The 19,818-nt window shown below is 35.5% G+C and overlaps 1 protein-coding gene across 7 annotated transcripts in view; it reads right to left on the bottom strand.

The window, feature by feature from the left end:
- LOC127564407 (phosphatidylcholine translocator ABCB4) overlaps window positions 1–19,818 on the bottom strand; it is a 111,160-nt gene that overhangs the window by 75,789 nt on the left and 15,553 nt on the right. For 6 of the 7 annotated variants that reach the window (XR_007954257.1, XR_007954256.1, XM_052000914.1 and 3 more), the window contains exons 3-5: window positions 18,399–18,456; window positions 11,575–11,725; window positions 6,745–6,802 (exon numbers count right to left, since the gene is read on the bottom strand). Coding sequence is in view for 5 of the 7 variants with exons in the window: in XM_052000914.1 (XP_051856874.1) it covers window positions 6,745–6,802; window positions 11,575–11,725; window positions 18,399–18,456 (267 nt within the window). In the remaining 2 variants the exon portion in view is untranslated. Of the gene's footprint in view, window positions 1–6,744; window positions 6,803–11,574; window positions 11,726–11,852; window positions 11,933–18,398; window positions 18,457–19,818 lie in introns of those variants that run through there. The other variant, XM_052000916.1, reaches the window with a different exon arrangement.

Genomic DNA, 19,818 nt, shown 5'->3' with positions numbered 1-19,818 from the left:
TAAGGCTCTTAATGGACAGAATAATAGAATTAAGACTTGGAAGGAACCTTAGACATCCAATCTCCTCTTTTTCTGAAAAGGAGCTTGGAATAGGTGGTTGGATCAAAAATCCTAAGACATCAAGCTAGGTTCCAGTTCTAGCTTTGCCCATTAATGATACTTTGATTTGGGTTGAGTCGTTTAATAAATAAACAAGCATTTATTAAACTATGTGCTCAGCACAAGGTGGGTGTTGGCTATACAAATACAATGAATAAAATAATCCTTATTCACAAGAAGTTTGCATTTTAAAGGGAGAAACAACAAATGCACCACAGATAATATAAGTATACATAGAATAAATTTAATGAATAAATTCATACAAAATAGTTAAATACAAGGTAGTTAGGGAAGGAGGGTGCTAATAGCTGAGGAACTCAAGAAGATCTTCATGTTGAACTGCATCTTGAATGAAGAGATCAGTTCTATGAGATGAAGGTAAGGAGAAAAGTATTCCAGGCATAGGGTATGGAGGCCAAGGGAGATTAACTGACTTGTCCAATATTACCTTGGTATTTAGAACTATGTCCAATCTTCCAGTCCAATGTTCTTTTCATGTCACCACATATATCTTCTTCAGTAAGTCCAGTGTATGTAAATTACTCCCCTGTTTCATGAGGAGATGAGCCATGTATATCTGGAGCAGTGTTAGAGGTCTACCTTTTAGAAGGCCCTGATAGGAAAAGCTAAGGTCTCAAAACTATCTGGATACCCAGGAGATTCAGTCACACACCTTTCCTCATCTCCTAAACTCACATTCCAAAGCAGCAGAATACATCGATATAATTGGAACATGTTATCATTTTTATATCTTTTATGCATGTCCTTGATGCAAAGAACAATGCCTGGTATATGATAAGCTTTTATTAAATGCCTTTTCATTCCCAAAAAGGCAGTATACAGGCTGAAAATACCAGTGATTTGCTCAAAGAAAAAGCTCGTGACATGAAGTCAGAATCTGAATTGAAATCCCAGTTCTTCTATTTATCAATTGGGTGGCAATTCACTTAGATTCTTTTGGTCTCCATTTTATCATGTGTAAAATGAGGGAGTTCAACTCTTTTACAACTCTAACTCCTGATTCCATGGGGAATAGAGCAGGAAGGGGAGGACACTGTTGCCAAGCAGTCAGTCCCAGCCTACCCTTGAGTGTAGACTGCCAGGTCAATCTCAATTCTACATGCTTCCTATGGGAGCAAAGGACTCCCAAAGCATAGGATTCGGAGCATTGGCCTTTTGTTCTATACCTTAGATATAGCTATGAGGTCTGGATTCTAAAAGAGTCATCAAATAAAGAAGTTCCAAGAAATCTCAGGATGCTGACCCTCTAGGAATGGACATTTACTGAGAAGGAAGCTTCATCCCTGTCCTGCATTTCTGATTCTGTTCCTCTAAGAATAATTAGAATAAAATTAGCCTCTACATTCCAGTAGTAATGTGATCAGACTTCTCTAGATACCCCTGTGCACTTTTGTGTCCAATGACTCACTTAGTAAATACTCAGTAAGTATCTGCAATGGACTAAGTATTGTATGCCGTAGTTATAAGTAAACTGGATGAAGTAATCTCCACAGACATCAAGCTTACATTCTAAATGAGGAGGCAAGTACATATTAAAAATATGTCTACATGAATAGAAAGTAAATAAATATGTAGACAAAGTAGTTATATAAAAGGAAGTCTGGGAAGAAGGCTATTAGGGGTTGGGGGACTCAGGGAAGACTTCATGGAGAAGATGTCACTTGAGTTACATCTTGAAAAGAAGGACTCATCAAAGAAATGTATCCTTCAAATTAAATTTCTTACCTATGAGGTTGTTGGTAGGTGAGCTCTGATACCCTATATATCTGTTAGAGAAGATCTGGAGGAAGTAGGCTTTTGAATTTCATATTCTTCCTAACCTCTATTGGTTTGCTGGAACAATAAGATATTTCAAAAACGAAGAGGTACTAACACAGAAGGTTTTGGCCCTATAGAGAAGAAAAGCAACCTCTGAATTTCCTAAAATGTTCAACAAAGGGATGGCTGAGAGGCTGCCAAGCAAAGCATCAATGCTGATATTGAGGATACAGTTCTGAAGGACTGAGGGTGGGAGGATAGAAGCAGGAAGGGACTTGGAGATTTACCACACCTAGATCAATTCATAGTTCCTGGTTTATTGATTGGGGAATTCCCTTGCTAATAAGTCTTATAAAGATGTTTAGGTACTTTGTAGATAGATCTAAGGGAATAGTCAAATATTCGAAGGCAAAGTTTCTTAAACTTTTTCCACTCATGATATCTTTTTACCCAAGAAATTTTTATGTGACCCTGGGTATGTAGATATATGAAACAGGTATACAAATCAAACATTTACTGATAATAAATCATAATTTCACAACTCTCACATTCAATTATGGAATCCCATGTGGGGTTATGACCTACATTTGAAGAAAATGAATTCTAAGGTACCATGTACTAACATTATCATGTTAAAAAATCATATTCAATTTTCTTCAATATTGGTGTGAAGAAAAATACAATACAAAAGGCAGGAGAAATATCCTAAGCAGAGAACTAATCTGGGCATCAGGAATACAGGTCTTGCCTCCATTGCTTGACTATTAGTTCACCTTTTTTCAATGCACTAGGCAATTCTAAAACTCTAAGTTACAGATGAATTGCTGGTCTGTATTTTGGTGAAAGCAGTTTCCATGTCTTTTTACTGTTTTCATATTGTTACTTTATACACATATTTGATGCCTCCCTTCCTCTTTTACCAACCCCATAGGAGTTTGTGGGATCCCAGATCTAGAGCCAGAAAGAAACTCAGTGGATGTCCAATCCTCTGATGCCCTCATTTAATAGATGTGAAAATTAAGGTTCATCATAGGTCCAGATGAAAAATGAAATAAAATTTCTCCAAAGATGCAAGGCAGATTCTTAATATTGAAGAAATCAGTTTCATTCAAGAATTTCTAGGTAAAATTCCAGTTACCATTCTTTTTCTTGTTTTTGTATACGATGACAAATATTGGTTGTTCCATGAAAAGAAGTAATATGATGATGATGACAATGAGTCAGAGCATTCTGACACAAATTCAGTAAAAGTTCAGTAGATAATTGTCCATGATATTTGGAATCATCCTGATTATTAACTGAATTTTTCACTTTTCTTTCACATATCTGGGATTAGTTACAATCAATAGGCACAGCCATCTCAAAAGGACATAAGTCATAAATTACTTGGAGGGAATGGATAATTTTTGTCATTATATTCCAAGTGCCTTATACCAGTTAGGTGTTTACAAGTGCTTGTTTATTGATTGGAGGATATATGTTTCCATGATGAGGCTGCAATGAGAAAATGGATAGATTGCTTATGAATAATTCTCATGGGGTCAGAAGTTTTCTAGTCATCATCATACTGTCTTGAATATTCTTCACCAACTTCCTCTTTTGCCACTCATTATCTGGTCTACATGATCATTTCTTCATTCTTCAACAAGGTTATTTGTTCATAGGCCCCTGTCTCTTTTTTATTATTATAATAGCTTTTTATTTACAAGATATATGCATGGGTAATTTTTCAGCATTAACAGTGGCAAAACCTTTTGTTCCAACTTTTCCCTTCCTTCCCCCATCCCCTCCCCCAGATGGCAGGTTGACTAATACATGTTAAATATGTTAAAGTATAAGTTAAATACAATATATGTATAAATATCCAAACAGTTATTTTGCTGTACAAAAAGAATCAAACTTTGAAATAGTGTACAATTAACCTGTGAAGGAAATCAAAAATGCAGGTGGACAAAAATAGAGGGATTGAGAATTCTATGTAGTGGTTCATAGTCATCTCTCAGAGTTCTTTCGCTGGGTGTAGCTGGTTCAGTTCATTACTGCTCTATTGGAACTGATTTGGTTCATCTCATTGTTGAAGAGGGCCATGTTCATCAGAATTGATCATCATGTAGTATTGTTGTTGGAGTATATAATGATCTCCTGGTCCCGCTCACTTCACTAAGCATCAGTTCATGTAATAGACCCCTGTCTCTTAAGCTGTAGATTTAACTTAAATCATAACATTCTTGAGGCTATGGATGACATCTCATACCTCTTTGAAGTCCTCAGAGAACTCAGCCCACAGTAGGTGTGCAATGAATATTTTTAGTTGACCAACTAATTGGAATTTATTCAATTTAAGGATCATGGTCATATGTATGCATGTATGTGCATATGTGTGTTTCTATATGTAGGTATTTTTATTTACATGAATTCCAATCCTACATTTGTGCACCACAGTAAAACATTTTGTTTTTAATGGAAAATTTGACTGTGTCTTTAGTAGACTTAACTATGAAGACAAATCAGAAGCACAGTTATTTTCTTTAGTTCAATTCTATATGCAACTGATTTCATTAGAAGATCAGCTCAAACTACTTTTAGGTGATTATACCTTGTCTCTTTTCTTTCCAGAACAAATATGTCTGCTGGCTTGAGGGACAAGCTTCTGGTGAAAATCCCTTTAGGGATTTAGAAATAACCACCAACGTAAGGAGTGCTGTCTCTGACCTTGTCCCTTAAGGTTTTCACCTATTGAGAAGGAATTGAATGCTTGTTTATTCACAGCATTTGCTGACAACTTTGACATTTTAATTTAGACAAAAAGTTTGGCTTTTTGTGTCAGATCTTTGTGTCAGATTCCCCTCTCCCCCTCCTTCCCCATTTAATCTATTTTATCTCTACTTTATTCCTATTTTGCTATGATTTTATTCATTTAATACTTTAAAATTATCCATAATGCACTAACATGAGGGGATTGATACCCTAAGCCATCTATACTTCAAACAAAAAAATCTTGATGCTTTCCCTCCTCTATTACCAACTCCACAGGAGTCTGTGGGATTGCAGATCTGGAGTCAGAAAGAAACTCAGAAGAATCCTCTGGTGCCCTATTTTATAGATGTACAAACTAAGGCTCAGGATGTTTTTATGACATGTCCAAGATAATAAAAAAAAGTTGTTCATCACTAGAGCTAACATCATTGTTGCAGCATCACACTGTTCCCACTCTGAAAGAGTTTTTACCCCCTATTTCTCAGATAGTCCACCTTGAGTTAAAAAGCAGTCCTATGGGATAGAGTTACCCTCACAAAGGAAAGAAGTTCAGTTCCAGGACAATTGGGGGGACATGAGCAGAGAGTTTCTTTTCTCTTTCTTTCTTTCTTCCTTCCTTTCTTCTTTACCTCCTTCCTTCCTTCCTTTCTTTATTTCTTTCTCTTTCTTCTTCTTCTTCTTCCTCCTCCTCCTCTTCCTCCTTCTTCTTCCCCCTCCTCCTCCTTCTTCCTTCTCCTTTTTCCTCCTTCTTCCTCCTCCTTTTTCCTCTTCTTCCTCCTCCTCCTCCTTCTTCTTCTTCTTCTTCGTCTTCATATAACTCAAGCTATCCAGTCCTTAAATGTGAAAATCAATGATTTCTCTGTGGATCTGGAAATTTCTATATTTGCAAACAACCAAATGAATTCAATCAATGTTTTATATTTATTGACTGAATTCAGCAGGTTGTTTTCCTTCTTTTTAAAAACCATTTTTTCTTTATTAAAGCTTTTTATTTTTCAAAACATATGCATGGATAATTCTTCAACATTAACCTTTGTAGAACCTTGTGTTCCAATTTCCCCCCTTTCCCCACCCCCTCCCCTAGATGGCAAGTAGTCCGATATATGTTAAACCTGGTAGAAATATATGTTAAACCCAATATATGCATACATCTTTATACAATTATCTTTCAGCAGATTATTTTCAAATTAGCTAAATGCTTCATTTAATTTTCAATTCAATTGTTACTCAAGACAATTTGGTCTGTGGGAAAATTGAGGGAGTAAAGTCGAGATGACTGATATATAGCTGCAGGTGTTCTTCATTGCCTGGAAAGTGGATATCAACAAAGCAATGACATCATTTAGTCTGTTATTGATAATTTATTGTCATCTCTACATTTTCTGTATTTGAAAAATTTCATAATTGTATTGAGAGATTATTTCTCACAATAATTTTCTGTATGTGTGGGTAAGTCCTATGATATTTACTCCTTATAATGATTCATGTTTTTATTAATAAGAGTGAGGGCCCAAGAGAGAGACCATTTTAGAGTCCTAAAATGAATCAGTGGAAAAACTGAACTTTTTTTAATTTTAATTTTTTTAATTTGGCAAATCAGATCATAAGGTTGAAGGAGAATTTATGTTTACAAAAAATTAAGTCCAATAAAATATTGTTAGCCAAGGAAGTTGTACCTATAGGAAGGTTAAAATTAAATTAAACAATATTTATTGGGCACCGACTGTATGCAAGGTATATAACTCTTTTGATTTGATAATCCTATTTGGGAAATATTAAAGACATGTTATAAAATAAAATCAAATAAAATATCTTATTTTTCAATAATGATATTTTCAAACAGATACAGATTCTAACTTTGTAGCATTACTTTTTCAAAAAAGATTATTGTTAAATAAATTATGAAATAGTTTTCTTTAATTTTTATAACATTCCCTGTGACTAACACAGAAATCTTCTAGAACACTAAAATTCATGAGTAAGCCAAGTTGGTTTGATTGTTAATCTCTATGTTCTCTCATCTTGGATAAAGTATAGCATGTATATCTCATTCTCTTGAAACTACATTTATATAAGTACAGTTTGAATACACATATGTTAGCCAATTACCTGGTCATTTCTTCCTCCAGAATTCTGGCTGGATTTAACATCGCCAAAGAAAAATTTACTAAATAAAAAGAAATTAACAGAAGACATTTTTAAAAGTTTGATCTACAAAAAACTGGCATCGATAGTTTCAAAATCACTGGCTATCAGTGTGTACAGTAGACACCATTCTCAATTTAAAACAACAGCAACAAGCAAAGTAAACACCTGCTTGGAGTTTAAATACTTAAAAGCTAGAAGATTTTATAGTTCATATGCTCTAAGCAAAATGAAGTTTTCTCTTTGCAAATACAAGTTCACCATGAAGAAGTGACCTCAAGGGTTTGGGGAAATATGTTACAATAGACATAGAACAGGGAAGACAAAATCTTCCTCAATTCTCCTGTGCTATTTATTTGTGATCTCTAGAGCTGTCTTTAAAAAAAAAATCACAAAGGCATTTCAGGATGTGGGAGAGGTATGGACATTGGGAGAAAAATAAATTGATCTATCACCAAAAATAAAAGATAATGATTTTTGATTCCTCCCTTGCTATAATTAAAAAGTGGCTTTCATGGCAATGAGAAGGGGGAGATTTTCAAGCACTTTCCAGGTAATCTGTAGCTCCTACCATACTACATCTAGTAGAGTAAGAAGGAATAAGGTTATCAGAGTTTGAAGCACAACAATGCTAGATGAACTATACCCAAAGGTAACTTAGTAATGACTTTGGAAAGTACAGAAGTCTACTGACTTTCAATTCCATTCTATATTTATAGAAGTCCATAACTTTAGCCCAACAGTTTCATTTTACAGGTAAAGGAGTAAAGAAAGTTTGACTTTCCCATTGTTAACTTTTTAAAGTTAAGAAATAAACCTAAAGCTAATTAGGAGATCTTGTATCAGAACCCAGTTCTCCATCCTTATTCCTCAAAGCAAATGTATAATTTAGAATACAAATGGGACAAGATCACAAATGGGACATTTGCTATTAAAATGAGCAAAAATGATAATATTTTCTTAAGGCATGTATCTTGTGGTATGGTTATCATTGGGTGAGTTTGCTAGACTATTTTCTCTCTCATTTTTATTCTTCATTATACTGTATAGTGGAGGGAAAGAAGAAAAAAATCAGAAATGAAGATGACATAAATAAACTAAAGTTTATTAAAATAAGAATATTTCCTGGTTTTATATTTTTAAATCATCATTCAACAGATAGGTTAATGGTTTATATTCATATCTATTTCTTCCCCCTAGTTCCATCCCAACCCTCTCACACAAAAAAGAAAGAAAAATAGTCAGGGAAAAAGAGAGAAAGCCAATATTTATCCCTAGGCCAAAGCACTAGATGTAGTGCTTCCCCATTTAAACTTTTCTCTAGCATTATCCTCCCTTCAGTGATGCTAAACAACATGAAGAAAAGGCAGCAAAAGGATAATTTCCTTTTACTGTATACTGTACTCTTGATTCTGGTTGGATAGATCAGTTCAAGCTTGGTCCCTTTAACATATGCACATATGCCAGAGATCATGTTCTCTGGCTACAATGAATTTTTTCCAAAAAACATAAGGATAATATTTATTGAATCCTTTAATTTTGCCAGGTCTGTTGCCAGGCTAATCTGCAGTGTGTCACCACTATCTCACACTGGAAAATCATTCTTTCTTTGACTTTAGGCATCAAACTTTCTTGTTTTATCTCCTATCAGTCTATATTTCTCTGTCTCTTTTGTTAACTCATCTTTTGACAACCCTTAATGAGAGTACCCTTAGGAATTTGCCTTTGCCCATCCTTTCCTCCAATTTTCTTTTCTTTCTGGATAATCTCATGTACTCACATGGTTTTGACTATCCTCACATTGTATAGGACTCAAAATCTGTAGTGCTCTCTCAATTTCATATTTCTATATAAGTACCATATACACAAGAGCTATTAGACTATAAACTCCATGAGGGTAAGAATTGTTTTATCTCAATTTAATTTCTCCTTTAGTATATAGCACAGTGTTCTGTATATAGCTGGCATTACATGTTTGTTAAATTGAAAATAAGAGCTTACCTAAATAAGTAATGACTATAGTCAGATACTATTAGAAATAGGAACTTGAACATTTAAAGCATTCTGGGTCAATTCCCAACACTAGTCCACACATAGAATCTCAAAGCTCAGAACCAGAGAAAGAGCACATCTGCATGAATTTTTATGTATGTGAGACCTAGTTGAAACAAAAAAGCACTTGCATTGTGCTTTTCCCAGGACATTTTCCCAGACCACATTCGGTTGGTATTGATGATAACTTCATTAGCTCTTCCTGAAAAAGGCCTCTACTTGATTTTGTTCAAATTGCAAATCACCGCCACCTACCAAATAAAGGAGATCCAATTCCAACAATAAGAGCTCACTTTTAAGAAACTGAGGGTCAGAGAGGTTAAGAAATCTTAACCAAAAAACTGGGAAGAAAACCCAAGTTTTTCAGGCCCAAATCTAAATCTGGTACTTACTACAGTATCTTGAATATTGTAGATATTTAATCAATATTTATTGATTTATTAATTAATTTTTTTTACTACACTAGTCTGCCTCCAATCATATGCCACAAATAGAGTCTAGTGAAAAATAGCTGAACTAATTTGAATATTCAGATATGGTAGAAGTGTTCCAGCTTGATGATAAATAATTGCTGGTTAAGTGAATTCATCAAAGTCAAAATCACATGCTGTGGTCATCTTTGAATGCTACCTTTTTTACTCCCCACATTCAAAACTATTTGTGTTTGTGCTGTTGTTACACTGTCTGCAACTTGATAAAAAAAATAACAAGTGAGCCACCTTGCTGGTCTGGATTAAAACATCTCAGATGTTTGTGTAGCCAAATGTCTGATAAAAATACAAAATAGCAAGTTCTAACCAAAAGCTGCTTGGTGGAGGACATATAGTACTGGCCTTGGAGTTGAACTCCCACATCTGGTATCTAATAGCAGATTAGCCATTGGCAAGTTACCATGATCCCTCTGAGCCTCAGGGTGCTCCCTAAGGCTACATTATACAGGGCTTTCACTCTTCATGGGCAGAGGAGTTTCCCAACCAACAAAATCACAGGTCCTTAATATCGGACCATGAAGTCCCTATAATAAAACATTAAAATGCTGAAATCCCAATATAAGAATTACATAGAGATTATAGAGAGAGAGACAAAGCCAGAGAAATAAAAAGAGAGAGAAATCAACTTCTCTTACTCTTTCTTCTAAACAGGGAATATTATTTTACAGAAGAAACTCACTTATTTTGAGATTTTCTTTGTAGCAATATAACTAGATTTCAATCCTTTGGGAAATTTGAAAAAAATAGGAAAATCCCTTTGCTTATTCCTTAAAACTCTTGTCTTACATTGATCCTATCTGTGAAGGAATTTCAGTTTTGGTTTCAGCTGCCATGTTCTATACAAAATGACAAAATAATTGGTACAAAAGATTCTTGCCCCCCCCAACATATTTCAAGTCTTCTTCCTAAACCAAGTTTATATGATGATATACAAATCCTATCATAACACACTGAAATGTCAGTTTAGAAAAGATTTTTAAAAATGATGTTTATACACTCAATAGCTTGAATTTTCTAAAGCTAATTAAACTGCGCTCCTAAACAGAGTCAATGTTCAATGAGTTGTGCTCATTGAAAAATCCATCCATTGCATATCCTTAGATAACTAGGTCTTCAGAAATGTGAGCCAAGTCCTGCAGAACATTCAGAATCCTTATCAAATGCCAAACATCATTTATAGTGGAAAGCTACATCTCCTCCATCAATGTGTTTTCTTCTTATACTCAACTACCCCTGCAGTATATATTGAATCCCACAAAGTTTGGTGGTTTCATGGAAGCCCAGGAAAGTTTGGATAAAGCAGAGGAATCTTTGGTACCACGGTATTTGGTCAATCTAAAGAACAATCCACTACATTAAAACCTCACTAAAAACAAGCAAAACAAAATAATCCTTGCAGAAGGAGCTCTTTGTCGGGATCTTTGAATTTGTTCCTTTTAAAAAATATTTAGATAACTATATTTCAATACAATTGGTTCATTTTATAATCCAATGTAATTTATTTTATGTACTTAAGAACATTTTTTCTGAGAAGGGCTGCATAGATTTCACCAGGCTAAAGAATTTCAAGACTCACAAAAATATTAGGACCATCTACCTTAGGGATTCAAACTATGAGGTAAAACCAGCTCATTTACTTTGGTAGTTAAGTAAACAGCGTCCAGGGAAAATCAGTCTAATTCTGATTCTATTCATGAGCTATTTAAAGTTTCTCTATATATCTAATTGAGCCAAGAAGTGGAGTCTGAAAATGGACTAGACACAAAAATACTTTATTACATGCTAAGCTAAGCACTTCTGTCATGCAAAAAATATTTTCATCATCATAAAATTTAATATTTGATTTTTCAAAATGTTCAGGATGTTGTATAATTATTTAGAACATGTTAAAAACAACAAAGATAGAAACACTATCCTCAAAACAGAAAATTTCATTTTAGAACCACTTAAATGGCAGACTGAAAATTTTTCCTCCTCCAAAGGAAATGTATCATGAACATTTATTTATTTATTCATTCATTCATCTACTCACCCATTAACCCATTTATTTATTTTTAAATCAAAGTAAAATAGAGTTCCTTTTATTTAGGGTATTTCCTGAAAGCTTGTGAAATCTAGGAAAGACCAGGAATATGGCCAAACCAAGTTGGCAAATCACTGCAAAAACTTGGTAACAATAGAAATAAAAACCTATTCTTTCAATCAAGGAAATGAATAATGGGACTAAGAAACCAAAAAAAAAAATGCTTACCTGGAAAAGAAAAGTTTCCTGCAGTATTTACAAAGCTATCTGTCATTTCTCCAAATACTATCATCATAAGCGGGAGACCTGAACCATGAGCAATAGCCATGATGGTGCCCAGCACCATAAATAATTTATCTTTCCAATCAGAATATCGAAACTGAAAAAAAAAAGAAGAAAGGAAATAAAACAGGATTCAATTTGCAGAATGGAATAGTCTCATTTTCCACAAATATGTAATCTCAAAATTGGGAAAGATCTTAGAGGCCACCTGCTTGAAGTAGTACCTGCCAACAATCCTCTCTACAGCTGCCAAAAGCAATCATCCAGATTGAGGTGGAGATTTCAAATGAGAGAGAATCCTCTCTTTCCAGTGCTTTTTTCTTGGTAGTATGGTTTGCCATTTCCTTCTCCAAAGCTCATTTTACAGATCAGGAATCTGAGGCAAAAAGTTACGTTGTCCAGGATCACATAATTTGTAACAATCAGGCTGAATTTGAATTCAGGAAGATGTCTTCCCAACTCCAATCCTGGCACTGTCTACACTACGGTACCACCTAGTTATCCAATTCTACTTTTAATTAACTCTAATCATTAAGAGAGGTATGCTCCTTTCAATGGCCAAAATTAGGTTTGGGAGGATCTCGAAAGTGTTGTCTTGGGGACACCTCCATTATTGAATCTATTCTACACAAACCTATATTTTGTTTTGGATCAGGGGTTCCACGTGAGACAAAAGACATACTCCTTCATCTTTCTAAACCTCAAGTTCCTCATTTACAAATTAGACAATATTTGTAAAGCCTGAGCATGGTGCATAGTAGGAGGTTAACAAAGGCTTATTATTTCCTTCCTTCTTCCCCTTCATCTGTAAAGTAAGGACAATAATACATGAATTATCATTTTGTTGTAAAGAAAGTATTTTGTAAGCCTTAAAGCTGTGCATGTGGGAGTTGCAGTTATATTTGTACCACATAAAAGGAAACTTAGAGCTGCATAGGGAAGGGAATCCACAGAGGACTGGAGACTTAGACAGAAATCTGAGCATCCGAGAGCTCCAAGTAATCCGAGAAGCTAGGCTGGGTGGAAAATCACTTAGACTGCCTGGCAATTGCAGCTGAAGGCAACCTGGGGCAGACAGGGGCTAAAGCCACAAAAAGGTTCTAATGCCATCCATACAGAGATGAATGAATAATGAGAACTTCCCAGACAGCAAACATTTCATTTTTCTTTAATCAGGATTACTGGTTAGAAAAGCAGTATCAATACCAGTAGGACCCAGTAATTAGCTATAGGGCTATAAAACTGGATAATTAGAGAAAATGTGAGAGTAATTTTGAGGGAACAGAAATCCCCAAATTGTATAATGCCCCCAAATAGCCTATGAGAGGCTGAACTGTCCTTTTACATTTGCTCTAGATGGGAGTACACTTGAAAAATGAAACTAAAAAAATCTATATTGTCTAAACATCTTAAAAAAGCAGTGATTTTTTTTTTGGGGGGGGTTCCAAACTTGAGATTTCATTGCTGTGGGAAACTCCCAGTATGGCAGCTCATCTGTACCTTAGAGTATTAAAAGAAAAATGTGGAACAGTAGAAAGATAAGTGGCCCTTCAATCCAGAAGAGCCGCTTTTGAGGCAAACTATCTGTGTGACCTTGATACTTAATTTCCCTGGGCCTTGATTCTCTCATCTCTAAAATGAGGGGCTGAAACTAAATGGTCTCCATTGTCCAGTCATGGGTGTCTCTTCTTGACCCCTTTGGGGTTTTCTTGGGAAAGATACTGAAGTGTTTTGCCATTTCTTTCTCTAGTTCATTTTTACAAGTGGGGAAACTGAGGCAAACATGCTTAATTGAGTTGTCCAAGGTTTATATATATATATATATCAGGCACAAAGTGGGTGGGTGAATAGCCATCTAATTCTTGTTCCCACAACCACTGAGTTTTAGAAGCTGGACAGAGCCTCTCTTTTTAAGAACCAAGTCTCTCTGCATAGCAACATGCTATTTCTCTGATAATTATGCTATTTGATCTAACCTCTTGCTCTGTAAATTAGGAGCTGAATTGAACATTTAGGCTTATTTACTCTGTCTAGATAATATTACTTCTGCTAAAGCATTGAAAACTACTTTCCCTTGGGGGCTGAGATGTTAATATTCCTGCACTTGAGCTGAAACTTAAGCAATAAGAAGTGAGACCTTCAAAGGTTACTGATAACAGGTGATAACATTTGACACCCACAACCCCAGAGACTAGGCAATTTACTAAGGTCTCAGTTACAACAAGAATCTTCTGGTCCTTACAGAAGGAAATCCTTTCCTTCTTTGCTACACCTGCCTATCTGTATTGTAATCTTTCTATGACTATCTTTTTAAATGATTATTTCTATCTCCCCTCCCTCGTCTTTTCCCCACTTCCTTCTCTGGCTATAAGCTCTTCTTTTTGTATTTCCCTTTGTAAAAAAAAATGAGAGGCCTTACTGAATTTTGGGTTTGAAAATGGGTTCAATGGTATAAATATGAGGATATCTGGGTCTGCTCAATGAAATGAACTAAGAAAAACTAGCTTAATCTGTGGAAGTCACCTAGTAGTCAGCTACATTTCCAGTATAAGGATTTTGTATATCTTCTGTATTATCCATGAATTTACGTTTCCCTGTAAATCAACTCATCTTGCATTCACTCCATCTTTCCTGAGAGGGTGGGGTCGGGGAGGAAGGTTTCCCCATATTTGTTACTTCTTGGAGGTGTTGCTGACTTGGAAGGATTAGAGAGAACTACTAAGAATAAGTCACAGGATCTGACCTTTGAGCAGGCAGAATGATACACTGAGTGACAGGCTATTTTGCCTTGACCTCGATTGGACCATGTTGCCAGCTAAACTGTTCACAACTTGGCTTCTTCCCACCCTTCCAGTCTTCCACTCTCTTTTTCTCCTCACACCCTACATTCTAGCCACACACTGGCCTATGTGCTATTCCTCCAGGCACTGAGCACCATCCCCCTTGCCTGGAATCCTCTCCCTCCTTTCCTCTGCCCCTGAGATCCCCCATTCAGTGCTTCTAGAGGCTCCAGATTGCCTCACTTGATTTCCTGTCAACTGCCATTAACAGCTGTTTTCAATCTGTCTCTCTTCTCCCTTTGTTCACTGTTAAACTGAGCTTAGTCTCATGATTTCCTTCCCTATTCTCCATTCCCTGATATAGGCAAAAAAAAAAAAAAAAAACTTCAGAGGTTAGTTTCTTGGCTCATTCTCTACATTTAAAAAAATGCTAATAAAAAGGGGAACAAAGACTTCTTAAAAAGAACTGTCCTTGACCTCTCCTCTTCCACCCCTCCTCTATTTTTTCCACTAAGACAGCAGAGAAAGTTGCAAGAGCTACTAATGAGTCCTTTGGGAATATTTGGTGACTGAAGTAAGATTAATTTTCATTTCAGAGCAAAAGCAGATACAAGGCAGTCTTCAGCATTTTGAAATAGAAGCCAAAATGAGTTGGTTCTCTATAAAGCATCTCTTTAGGACCTTTGAGGACAGTGAGAAAGGAAGGAAATACCTACTATGTGCAAGGGCTTTTACAACTATTGTCTCATTTGATCAGACAACAATCTTATGAGATAAACTCCATTACGATCCCCATTTTATAGTTAAGCAAACCAAGACAGGGGTTAAGTGACTTGGCCAGGATCATGAACTAATAGGTTTCTTAGGCTGCATTTGAATTCAGATCTCTCTAACTTCAAAACCAGTGTTCTGCATCATCTGGATGCTTCCAGCTAGGTAATTTAAGACTCACATTTTACCAATGAGATTGGGGTGGGGGTCAATGACTTGCCCACGCTCACATGAGTGGTCAGTGGCAGACCTGGGTCCTCTGCCTCTAATCAAGTAAATTATTTTTTACTATCACAAGTAATAAGAGGCAGTAATAATGATTGTAATAATCATCCTATTGATAATTTATTTTCATAGTATTGAATTCCAAATATAAGCCAAAGGTAATGTAAGCTTACAGACTACTTTGATACTTAAAAATCATTCTGATAAACCACCAATTTTTACACATAGGTCAGGTTTAAGTATATCCATAGTCAGTCAAAAGTCAACAAGCATTTATTAAGGGCACAGTATCAAATATTGAGGGTACTTCCTGTCCTCCAGAAGCTTTCCACTCTAATGAAAGAGTGCTTAACTAGCTGCATACAAGATATACTCAATGGAAATGGAGGGTAATTTTATAAGGACAACACTAATATCAAGGGAGAAACCACCTGTATGACGGGAGATTTGAATTGTCTTATTTGATTAGTTTTTTAACCCTAGTTCTATCCAAGTCAACAAGCATTTGTTAACTGACTATTATGTGCAAGGCACATAGCTAGGTGCTAAGGATGTATATAATTCTATGAGTGCCAGACTTGCAGTCAGAAAAACCTGAGTTTAAATTTAGTTTTAGATACTTAACTATGTGACAAGCAAGTCACTTAATTTGTCTACCTCAGTTTTCTCATTTGTTAAATGGGATATAGCACCTACCTCTTGGGGTTGCTGTGAGGATAAAATGAGATAATATTTGTAAAGCACTTTGTAAGCCTTGAAATGGCATATAAATGCTAGCTTTATTATTGTTGTTATTAATAATACAGTCCATATCTCCAAGAAGTTTATATTCCATTAGTGAAAAAAAATATAAAAACAGATAAGTATAATAGAAAGTATAATGTCATGAGGGCAAATGAGAGACTCAGACATAGGGATCTTACCTTGGAGTCTGTGAAATTATTTTTTAAAAAATACTTTAATAACCGTTTCAATATAATGTGTTTCATTTACAAACTATATATTTTATTTTATGCATTTAAAAATTATTCTGAGAAGAGGTTCCTCTAAAATGTTAGAAACTCCTGGTCTAAGGAATTTAATGAGGGAAAGACTTGTTAGTTCCCCTAGTAGAATGTAATCTTCCTGAGGGTAGAGACTGTTTCATTATTATCTTTGCATTTCCAATATCTAGCACAGTACTTGGCTCTAGTAGATAAATCTGGCCCATGGTGGGTGCTTAATGAATGCTTATGGATCAGTTGGTTGCCACAGATCATAATGGAGACCAAGTGAGATTATGAATGAGTCTATACAAAATCCAATGCTGAAGGAACTCAAGAATATAAAAATATTCTGTATTGCTTCTTTCATCTCAAGCTAGCTACCATGGACCAGGTAGATCAGGTATGGTTTTAAAATGACCCTCTCCCGTGTATTATTCTCCAGTAGACATTCTGATACTTTACTATAAAACATGTAACCGCTTGGACACATACAGTCCATCCTCTACCCAACTGTCACATTTATCTTTCTAAAGCATAGATCTGATGATGTCATTCCACTTCCCTCTCTCATTAACTCTGATGGCTCCCTATACCCCCAGAATCAAATATAAAATCTGTTTGGGATTCTGGATTCTACCTCCCCTTCCAGTATTCTCATTCTCACCTAACTCACTCTCACATATTCTTTAACCCTCTACCTCCCAATATCAGGTATTTTTACTGGCTGTCCCTCTTGCTTGAAATTCTCACTCCGTTTCTCTGGCTCCCAGATTCCTGACATCTGAGGATTTGTAAGCTTATGAGTGCTGGACTTGTAGTCAGGAAAACCTTAGTTCAAATCTAGTTTTAAATGATTAACCTGTGGGATCCTGGGCATGTCATTTAACCTGTCTCCCTCAGCTAAATCTCACCTTCTACAAAAAGTCTTTCCAAATCCCCCTTGATGCTAGTGCTTTCCTTTTGTAGATTATTTCCAATTTATCCTGTCTCTTTTTGTTCATAGCTGGTTTGTATGTAGTCACTCCCATTAGACTGTAAGCTCCTTAAGAACAGGGACTGCTTTTTTCCTTCCTTTGTACCCTCAGCACTTAGGACAGTGCCTGACATATAATAAATGCTTCCATATTGATCATAACTTGACACTAAACATACACTTAATATCTGTTAAGAGAAAAGTTTTCAAGCAACAAACATGTGCATGCATACAAAATAACATAAATAGTATCAATTTTAGTCCCCTTTTCTCTCTCACTTCACTATGTTGGAACATGAACAGATGTTCCCTTGTTTACTCCTAGTCATGGGCAATGCTTGAGTCCTTGTTATCACTGATTCCTGAAATAATCCTCTTCTGGCCTTTTGAATTCCTACTTTTAAAGTCCACCTCAACTGTTACTTCCTCCAGGAAACTTTCCCTGTTTCATTTAATTGTTAATATCTTCTACCTTTAGACTTCACTGGCTAATACATTGTCTTTTGCCCGTTTCTAATGCACTCAATATTGAATATTATAATTTTCCATGTCATTTCCCTTCATTGGACTATAATATCCAGAGAGAGCTAGACTAGATTTCTCCAAGTTCTCTGTCAGATTTGAAATCTTATGGCAAGGACCTCAAAGATCATAGTGATTTTAGAGCTGTTAGACCTCAGAAAATATCTATTCCAACTCTCTCAGGATATTACAGTCTAATGAAAAGAATTTTTTTCCCCGAAGCGCTAACAGAGAGTTCTGAACACAAGCAGTATTTTAAAATGTTTGGTGTGAGTTACTTAACCTCTGTCTGCCTCAGTTTCCTGAAATGTAGAAGGGGATCATGCTAGGACTTAACCTAACGCAAAGTTGTTGTGAGAGCAAATGAGATAATGTCTGCAATGTGCTTTACACAGTTCTTGACAAATGGTAGGCACTTAGTAAATGCTTCTTCCATTTCCCTTCCTTGGTATAATTTTTTGTATTGGAAAGACAGCTTTATATAACTTACATAACTTATGATCCATAACTTACCAATGTTAATGGGCTGATCATGTGAGTTTTCTTCATTTTTTTTCTCTCTTGTCGGTTACTGAAAAAAATAATAGTTGGAATTACAAATGTACTATCAATATTTCATGAGATAAAACCAATGAATCAACAATAAATTATTATTAAGTATCACTTATGCATATTTCAGGTATTATGATTTGTCATAACAAAGGCATAAAATATTTTTGGGGGAAGGCAAACATGATTTTCTTTTGGTCATTGAGAGATAACTGGGGCACTAAGAGTTTCTGACATGCCCATTGATAGTCACAAAAAGAATATATTTCAGAGATAAGATTTGAACTGAAGTTGTCCTAACTCCAGGGTCAGTTCTCTTTTTTTTTTTCTTCAGTTAACAAAAGTTTTTTTTTCTCTCTCCCACTATCTACTATTGAAAAAAAAAAAAAGAAAAATATCACCCTTCTGTCAGGAAGTGGGTAGCATTACTGGTCATCTAAAATCTAAAATCCTAAGGATTTTAATTTCATTAAAGAGAATTCAGTCTTTCAAAGTTGATTTTCTTTATAATGTTGTTATTGCTTTATAAATTGTTCCAATTTTGCTCCATATCAGTTCAGATAAGTCTTCTCAGATTTCTCTGAAATTGTCTTATTTACCATTTCTTAGAATGCAATAGTATTCTATTATATTCATATGCCATTTTTTAAAGTCACTGATCAATTGATGGGTACCGCTTTAGTTTCTAGTACTTTTCTATGACAAAAGAACTGCTAACATATTTTTATGTATAAGGGATCCTTTCATTTTTATCTTTCTTTTAGGCAAACAGATCTAGTCATCCATTGCTAAGAAAAAGGGTAACTTATTGTTCATCCCTCATTTTCAAAGAGGACCAATGACATCATGGGGTGATGTCGTGACTTGCATGTGAATTAGATGTGAGACAGAGTTACACAAAATCATAGGCCTCACTCTTTCTTTCAGAGTCATCAAAGTACATGGGTAAGACAAAATTCATGAAGACTGGTAATGGCTCAGGATGCAGTGGATGACCTTGACATCTTCAATGTCTGACCAATCTCTTAGCATTCTACGGCACCTGCTTCAGCTGCCCTCATGGCTATTGAAACAAACTGTTCTCATCTGCCCATTCCTCTGGGAGAAGTGGGAGATGTCTAGGTCAAAGGGTGTGTTTGCATAATTTAGTGACTTTGGGACCTTGATTCCAAATTGGTTTGCAGAATATACCAGCCCTCTACTTGCTACATTACCTCTCTCACTATCTACGTAAATAAACAATAGCTATGAAAAAAATAGAAATTTTCCATACTTATTGTCTTTTCATGTTAAATGAAAGATCTTTAGATCACTAACTGATATACAAAAGGGACAGATACAAAAATCTATAGATGATTTTCCTCCTCCAGATACAGGATTTAGA

This window comes from Antechinus flavipes, chromosome 5, assembly GCF_016432865.1.
Source record: "Antechinus flavipes isolate AdamAnt ecotype Samford, QLD, Australia chromosome 5, AdamAnt_v2, whole genome shotgun sequence".
Classification (NCBI taxonomy): Eukaryota; Metazoa; Chordata; class Mammalia; order Dasyuromorphia; family Dasyuridae; genus Antechinus; species Antechinus flavipes.
This window is presented reverse-complemented; position numbering and strand designations above follow the sequence as displayed.